The 8444-nt window shown below is 63.1% G+C and overlaps 1 protein-coding gene across 1 annotated transcript in view; it reads right to left on the bottom strand.

Annotated features, from left to right (window-relative positions):
• The window catches only part of LOC108638399 (probable palmitoyltransferase ZDHHC11), an 8897-nt gene continuing 778 nt past the window's right edge, over positions 326–8444 (bottom strand). The window contains exons 2-7 of the mRNA XM_018065484.1: positions 6974–7223; positions 6491–6592; positions 5765–5889; positions 3439–3594; positions 1501–1694; positions 326–364 (exon numbers count right to left, since the gene is read on the bottom strand). Coding sequence (XP_017920973.1) covers positions 326–364; positions 1501–1694; positions 3439–3594; positions 5765–5889; positions 6491–6592; positions 6974–7223 — 866 coding nt within the window. The remainder of the gene's footprint in view (positions 365–1500; positions 1695–3438; positions 3595–5764; positions 5890–6490; positions 6593–6973; positions 7224–8444) is intronic.

Raw genomic sequence — 8444 nt, 5'->3', positions numbered from 1 at the left:
CGGAGGCAGACAGGTCAGCTTCCAGGGAAACTTGGGGTGTCAGGGAGGCACCTTTGGATTTGATGGGAAGAGAGGACCATTTAGTTAACGAGACGACCACCACCAGGTAGGCTGTAATAAGATGACCTTGGCTCCTACTTCACTAAATAAAAAAATTAATGGAAGATGGTTTCAAAACCAAAATATGAAGCAAATAAAAATTCCAAAAGTGTTGGCAAGGAGTATGGAGGGCATTCTGTGAAAAAAGAACGGTTATTTAAAGCAAGGCAGCAGAGGAGAATACAGCTACTCCAGACGCACAAAAGAGCTCTAGGGAAATGGCGACTTACCGCTGCTCGGAGGGTCCCAGGGGGCTGTCCAGAGGCTGCGGGGGGAGAGCACACGGTGACGACCCTGGGCACTGTGCCTGCCAGCACAGCACCCGCGCACCTGCAGCCGACGTGAAGGGGAGGCGCCTCGGGGTCTCACGGGGCCCCCCTTCCCCATGCCCTTGCTCGTGTGTGTGTCTCCACTTCTCAATGGTAAGAGACAGGAAAGAGAAGGCTGGGTCACGAGAGATGTGTTTATTTTAGAAGAAAATGCCAACTCTTTGCAAAGGGTTGTAGCTTCACAGCCTGCCGGCCACGTGTGAGCCTGCTGCGTATGGCCGTGCCAGGCCTGGGGGTTGGGCTTTTCGATTACGGCCACTCTGGGGGGCAAGCAGCGGTATCTCATCGTGTTTCCTTAGCGTGGGATGATGCTGATGTTGGCCATGGGGGTTTGTCTACCACCCGTGGCAACCCCCTTTGGTGAAGTGTGTTCAGATATTTTGCCCATTTAAAAAACCTAGTCAGTGTTCTTGTGATTGAGTTTTGAAAGTTCTATACATATTCTGGGTACATGTATATGATTTGCAAATAATAATTTCTCTCTGTGGCTTATATTTTCATTTTCTGAATGGTGACCTTTAAAGACTAAAACTTAACTCTGTTAAGGAGCTGCAGAAATGGGTGGGTCTGAAAGGAGTCAGCCCCGCTGGCTTGATCTTGTGGAGAGTGAATTCAGAAACGATATAACACACACACACTCAGGACTCGCCAAAGACCCACATACACAGAACCCCACACGCACACTGCTTCACACACACACACACACACACACACACACACCAAACACACAAGACCCGCATACACAGAACCCCACACGTGCACTGCGTCACACAGTCATACACACACCAAACACACTCACATATATGTGCACCCACACTCACCGAAGACCCACATACACAGAACCCCACACGCACACTGCGTCACACACACACACACACCCCAAACACATAAGACCCACACATACAGAACCCCACACGCACACTGCGACACACACACACACACACCTCAAACACACAAGACCCACATACACAGAACCCCACACATGCACTGCGTCACATACACACACACACACACACACACACACACCCCAAACACACTCACATATATGTGCAGCGCCCCACCCCCACCACACCAACATGGAGGTCCCAGCCTCCCGCTGGCCTGGGGCCGCCCCCAGTGCTGGACGGATAGATGGGGGCAGGGGCGCCTGTACCTCTGACAGATCTTCCATCTGTAAACTCACACTCCTCTTGCCTGTCTGGTGTTCTGAGTTTTGCTGGTGGCGGCCCTGTGTCATGTAATCAAACGTGCTCAACCTTTTGGCCACTAGAAAGGAGAACGCAGGCAAGAGACAGAGTCACCACCCCCTGTCCACCGCCCGCAGTGCTGGGAGCTGGCTCCCAACCTGGAGCCTGGGGAGCGGCCGGGAGGCCACCCTGAGCCCTGCTGACCTTCTGGCCGAAGCCGGCAGGTGCCTGCACCCATGGAGCCCACCAGCCCTGGCCCCAGGGGGCTTCACAGGCCCGTAAAGTGAGTGTGGATGCAGCAAGCGTGGAGCCCAGCTCTGTCTTAATTAAGGGGAGACAGCGGCCAGTACGTGGCAGACAGACTCAGGTAATTAGAGTCTCCAACGTGCTCATCAACAGAAGACCACCACTAATGAAAGCAAGCACGACCCACTCACGCGTCTCCGCCCTGGTGGTGTGGGGTGGGGCTAACTTTTCCATTTCTCTTTCTCCGAAAACTGACAAACATGGGAACAGATGGTTTATAATTATTTCTGGAAAGAGAAAAAGCCACCCACAGAAGCCTATTTGCAGCTTGAGGAGCAGACGGAAGGCCGCCGCCCCCGCAGCCCCTGGCGGGGGGGGGTCTGCTCCCCGAGGGGGGCCCGGGCTCAGCCCCTCCCCCAGCTCACCCCTCCCCGGGGGCCCCTACAATGGCTGTGTCTTCTTGGACCTTGAATTCTTTCTCCATTAACTGCACACACTCCCTCAGAGGCCCTTGCAGTCTGAGGATGCGAACTGGGCCTTGCTGACATTCTAGTGAAGACATCCCGTCTTCTGCCCAGGTCTGCACAAAGGCCCCCAGGCGAGGGCTGCCAGCAGGCTCTGCGTGTCTCCCAGAACCTGCCTGGTGCGACTCGGGCATGGACGGCGGCCAGCACACAGAGGAGGTGCAGGACGGGCCTCCGCGCGGCTTCCCGGGGCCTTCTGGCGCCTCCGCCTGAGGCCGTCTCCCGCCTGGCTCGCTGAGGACTCGCCACAGTGGGGCCAGGCTCCTCGCGGCCACGTCTGTGTGCTGGCCTGGTGGCTCTGCCTCGGGCCCCGTGTCTGCAGGAGCCCGTCCTCCACCCCCCGGCCCCCAACCACACGGGAGCTGGAGATGACGTCGGTGGGTCCAGTGTTCATCGTCAGGGATTCTGGCGGGAGCTTCTCTAAATGCCCTGTTCCTCCCCTCATCTCTCTCAACACTGGCACCGCCCGCTTTCTAGCCCTCTGTTTCTGCAGGTCTCAGGGTAGAACTCAGCCCTCGGCCCTCTCGGCGTGAGCACATACCCTTCCTTTCTACCCTGAACTCACTGCTGGAGGGGGCGGCCTGCCGGGGACCCGTGTGAGCACAGGGGTGAAGGCCAGCCAACCTGGGCAGCACGTGCTCAGGTGGAGGGGAGCCTGGGAGCACGTGCTGAGGTGGAGGGCACCCGGGGAGCACGTGCCCAGGTGGATGGGAGCCGGGGAGCACCTGCTCAGGTGGAGGGGAGCCTGGAGCACCTGCTCAGGTGGATGGGAGCCTGGAGCACCTGCTCAGGTGGATGGGAGCCTGGAGCACCTGCTCAGGTGGATGGGAGCCTGGGAGCACGTGCTGAGGTGGAGGGCACCCGGGGAGCACGTGCTCAGGTGGAGGGCACCCGGGGAGCACGTGCCCAGGTGGATGGGAGCCTGGAGCACCTGCTCAGGTGGAGGGGAGCCTGGAGCACCTGCTCAGGAGGAGGGCACCCGGGGAGCACGTGCCCAGGTGGATGGGAGCCTGGAGCACCTGCTCAGGTGGAGGGCACCCGGGGAGCACGTACTCAGGTAGAGGTGGAAGAAGAGCAGGTGGCCGAGCAGCAGCAGGCTGATGAGCGCCAGCAGCAGCACCAGCAGCCCGAGCGCCAGGAGGACGCAGGAGTTGGTCCTCACGGGGGAGATCGGGAGGAACAGCAGCCACGTGTCCTTGTTGGAGATACCTGTGGAGGCAGCGCCTCATCAGGTGCGTCCTGGGCTCAGCACCGGGCAGTGGGGGAGGGGACACCAGCCCGAGAGAGCCCCTCCCTGCCTCCCAGGTGAGCCCCTCCCTGCCCAGGTGAGTCCCTGCTTCCCAGGTGAGCCCCTCCCTGCCCAGGTGAGCCCCTCCCTTCCTAGGTGAGCCCCTCTCTTCCCAAGTGAGGCCCTCCCTGCCAAGGTGAGCCCCTCCTTGCTCAGGTAAGCCCCTCCATCCCTGCCTATGTGAGCTCCTCCCTGCCCAGGTGAGTCCCTCCCTGTCCAGGTGAGCCCCTCCCTGTCCAAGTGAATCCCTCCCTTCCCAGGTGAGTCTCTCTCTGTCCAGGTGAGCCCCTCCCTGTCCAGGTGAGCCCCTCCCTGTCCAGGTGAGCCCCTCCCTTCCCAGGTGAGCCCCTCCCTGTCCAGGTGAGCCCCTCCCTGCCCAGGTGGGCCCTTCCCTGCCCAAGTGAGCCCCTCCCTTCCCAGATGACCCCCTCCCTGCCCAGGTGAGCTCCTCCCTGCCCAGGTGAGTCCCTCCCTGTCCAGGTGAGCCCCTCCCTTCCCAGGTTAGCCCCTCCCTTCCCAGATGACCCCCTCCCTGCCCAGGTGAGCTCCTCCCTGCCCAGGTGAGACCATCCCTGCCAAGGTGAGCCCCTCCCTGTCCAGGTGAGCCCCTCCCTGCCCAGGTGAGCCCCTCCCTTGGCAGGTGAGCCCCTCCCTGTCCAAGTGAGCCCCTCCCTTCCCAGGTGAGCCCCTCTCTGTCCAGGTGAGCACCTCCCTGCCCAGGTGAGCCCCTCCCTTGGCAGGTGAGCCCCTCCCTGTCCAAGTGAGCCCCTCCCTTCCCAGGTGAGCCCCTCCCTGTCCAGGTGAGCCCCTCCCTTCCCAGGTTAGCCCCTCCCTGCCCAGGTGGGTCCTTCCCTGCTCAGATGAATCCCTCCCTGCCCAGGTGAGCCCCTCCCTTCCCAGGTGAGCCCCTCCCTTCCCAGATGACCCCCTCCCTGCCCAGGTGAGCTCCTCCCTGCCCAGGTGAGACCGTCCCTGCCAAGGTGAGCCCCTCCCTGTCCAGGTGAGCCCCTCCCTGCCTATGTGAGCCCCTCCCTGCCCAGGTGAGACCCTCCCTTCCCAGGTGAGCCTCTCCCTTCCCAGGTGAGCCCCTCCCTGCCCAGATGAGACCCTCCCTTCCCAGGTGAGCCCCTCCCTGCCCAGGTGGGTCCTTCCCTGCCCAGATGAATCCCTCCCTGCCCAGGTGAGACCCTCCCTTCCCAGGTGAGCCTCTCCCTTCCCAGGTGAGTCTCTCCCTGCCCAGGTGAGCCCCTCCCTTCCCAGGTTAGCCCCTCCCTGCCCAGGTGGGCCATTCCCTGCCCAGGTGAGCCCCTCCCTTCCCAGGTTAGCCCCTCCCTGCCCAGGTGGGCCATTCCCTGCCCAGGTGAGCCCCTCCCTTCCCAGATGACCCCCTCCCTGCCCAGGTGAGCTCCTCCCTGCCCAGGTGGGCCCCTCCCTGTCCAGGTGAGCCCCTCCCTTCCCAGGTGAGCCCCTCCCTGCCCAGGCAAGCCCCTCCCTGTCCAGGTGAGCCCCTCCCTGTCCAGGTGAGCCCCTCCCTTCCCAGGTGAGCCCCTCCCTGCCCAGGTGAGCTCCTCCCTGCACAGGTGGTCCCCTCCCTGCCCAGGTGGGCCCCTCCCTGCCCAGGTGGGCCCCTCCCTGCCCAGGTGAGCTCCTCCCTGCCTAGGTGAGCCCCTCCCTGCCCAGGTGGGCCCCTCCTCATTGCTCTGCCTGAGTTAAGTACCCTTGCAGCCCCTCCTCTCTACAGTGGGCATTATGGTTCCCCTTGTGGGTCTGGAAGGTGAGGCTGGGAGAGGGCAACTAAATGCCCACGTCACAGAGCCTGACCCTGGTGCCCACTGCGCTGGGCCCTCTCCACTGTCCCTAGAGCTGAAAGGCCACAGCTACCACCTTGGGGCATTTCCAGGACACAGTCCTGTGTGACAAGGGGGCCTGACACCACAACCACACAGGTTCCAAAACCAAGTGAGGAGAAGCAGGGAGGGGTCGTGTGCGGGCCACTGAAGGCCGAGTTTCAGCTGAAATGTCTTCACCCCACAGCTAGGTCTGGACAGGTGCTTGGGCAGGCGGCCGGCCTGGGGGGCAGGGGGCGCGTACTCTGGTAGCGGGAGTCGGTGCGCAGGGCGGCGGGGTTGAAGAGGTACTGGAAGAAGATGTACAGAAGGACAGCGATGACGCAGAGCAGACCGGCCGAAGCGGAGGCCACCGAGCCGAAGAAGCACCTGCGGGCGGAGCTGGTGAGCGCCCGGGGGGGCCGGCCCAGGAGGGGCGCCGCCAGCTCTGGAGTGTCCCCGCCGGGCCCCCGGGACCCCCGCCGAGCCTCCTGGACCCCCGCTGAGCCTCCTGGACCCCCGCCGGGCCCCCGGGACCCCGCTGAGCCCCGGACCCTTGTCAAGAGCCTGTGGCCAGAATGAGAACAGTAAGCCCCAGGCAGCAGCCCTCAGAGCGGCTTCACTGAAGTGTCTCCCTCAGTCTTCCTGCTGTCACGCCGTTAGCGTTTCCAACGTTAAACAGGGTCTTAGTTCTCCCGAGACTTAGTTGGTTCCCCGCTTTTCCTGAAGGTCCCTTACACCTGCCGCCAGGCCTCCAGCCCCCTGTCCCCTGATGGCCCCGTCCTGCCAATGCTGGCTGTGGACATGGGGACTCCCGGGCTCACCTGCCCTGCCCGGAGCCCCTCTGAGCCTGCTCTGTGTCAGGAGCTGCAGCGCCCGTGAGCTCAGCCCCCTCGGCCCTCCTCCAGGCGTGCAGGCAGGGAGCAGGCACCCTGAGGGGTTGTGCCCCAGAGGAGGGGCCCTGAGCAGGCTGCGGAGGCGGGGCCCTCACCAGTAGTTCCTGCTCCCCACGCAGTTGTTCAGCCACTTGCAGTGATGGTCGAAGCCCGAGACGCACTTGTTGCAGGCGCTGCAGTGCTTGGCTTTGGCGCTCCTGGGAGGAAGGGTGGACGGGCAGCCTGTCAGTAGGCTGTGCAGTGGGGGGCCGGACAGAGCCTGTCTGCTCAGAGGGCCCACCTGACACAGTGGGCGCCTTCCCTGGGCCTGCTTCAGGTCGCTCACGGACGTCCCCAGGGCCCTGAGCAGCCCAGGCCGTGATCAGGCCGGGGTCAGCGGCTCGTCTGAGACCTCAGGCAGGCACTCGGCCCAGGAGGGGGTGGGGGGGCTGTGGCCGGGACCCCGCCTCTCTGAAGGGGGCTGTGCTAGGCACTTGCAGGGGAACAGGGGCGCCTGAGTCCAGCCCGCTCACAACCCCCTCCTCAACCCTGGACACACTGCGGCGTCCCTGCCATGACTGCTAAGCCCGGACACGCACACGGTGACCTCGCAGAGATGACAGTACTGGTTCTGGATGACATGCAGGTGTTTGGACCGGTCGAAGGTCGGCATAGGCTGGGAGTAGTTCTTCAAGCGGACGCTGGCTTCGGCCGGGTCGATGGAAATGGCGATCAGGTGGACTAAGAAGTGGAAGAAGAATATCCCGCCGGTCACCTGCAAGGATGTCAAGGAGCAACTCGGCCCAGGCAGCACGCGCGGGGCCCGCCCAGGAGGTGCGTGGTCGGGCCCTCAGCTGCCGGGGGGGCCCGTGCATGGCTGGCAGCAGGGAGCAGGCCCGCCCCTCTGACAGCTGCGTGCCCAGCAGGACCCTCGAGCCCTCCATCCTCCAGGGCCAGAGCAGAGTGGCCCGTGGCCCTGAGATCCCCCGAGCCTCATGGAGGAGCAGATCAGGCCTGTGCGTGCCCATGGGGGTCCTTGGGGCAGGGCGGCCATGCTGAGCTTGAGTCCTCAGAAAACGAGGAGGGTGGGAGGGTTCAAACACCTGCCAGTGAGCCTCTGTGGCCGGTGGGCCCTCGACTGTCTGTGTCTGTCTGCCTGTCTCTGTCTCTCTGTGTCTCTGCCTCCCTGTCTGTGTCCGTCTCTCTGTGTCTCTCTGTCCCTCTCTCTCCCTGCCAGCCCTCTTGGCGTCCACCCTCTCTCTGTTTGTCTCTCTCTGTCTCTCTCTCTCTGTGTCTCTGTCTCCCTGTGTCTGTCTCTGTCTGCCCCTGTGTCTGTCTGTCTCTCTGTCTCTGTCTCTCTCTGTCTGTCCCTGTATCTCTGTCTCTCTGTCTGTCTGCCTGTGTCTCTCTGTCCCTCTCTCTCCCCCAGCCCTCTTGGCGTCCACTTCCTCCCTGTCTCTGTCTGTCTCTCTCTGTGTCTGTCTGTCCCTGAATCTCTGTGTCTCTGTCCCTGTGTCTCTGTCTGTGTCTCTCTCTCTGTCTCTCTGTGTCTGTCTGTCTGCCCCTGTATCTCTGTGTCTCTCTCTGTCTCTGTCTGTCTGTCTGTGTCTCTGTCCCTCTCTCTCCGTGTCTCTCTCTGTCTCTGTCTGTCTGTCTCCCCCCAAGCCCTCTCAGCGTTCCCCCACCCCCGGGGCTCCCAGGGTGAGCTGACGCGCTCAGATCCACCCTCTGCACGTTCTCTTCAGGGACCAACACACTGTCCCCATGGAAACCAAACAGATGGGAGGAAGCCCGCTCTGGCCCCCCTCAGCCCTGCCCTGCTTCCCAGGACGGTCCTGTTGGGGGGGGGGGTTGGGTGCACAGGCCTACTCCGCAAGGGCTGCCTGGGTGAGGCGGGCAGAACCTCCGGCCCACTCCCCGCCCACCGGCAGGGTCTGTGGGGCCTCCCCATATGTGGGCTCTGGGCAGGGCCAGCCTCCCGGGCCCCCAGCACTGCCGTCGGGTCCAGGCTCCTGTGGCCCCTGTCGGCGCCTCGTGTCTCGGCGTGGTGTGCCACCCCTCGGGGCTCGG

This window comes from Capra hircus, chromosome 20 (assembly GCF_001704415.2).
Source record: "Capra hircus breed San Clemente chromosome 20, ASM170441v1, whole genome shotgun sequence".
In the NCBI taxonomy this organism is placed as follows: Eukaryota; Metazoa; Chordata; class Mammalia; order Artiodactyla; family Bovidae; genus Capra; species Capra hircus.
The sequence above is the reverse complement of the archived record's forward strand: the minus strand, read 5'-3'. Positions and strand labels throughout refer to the sequence as shown.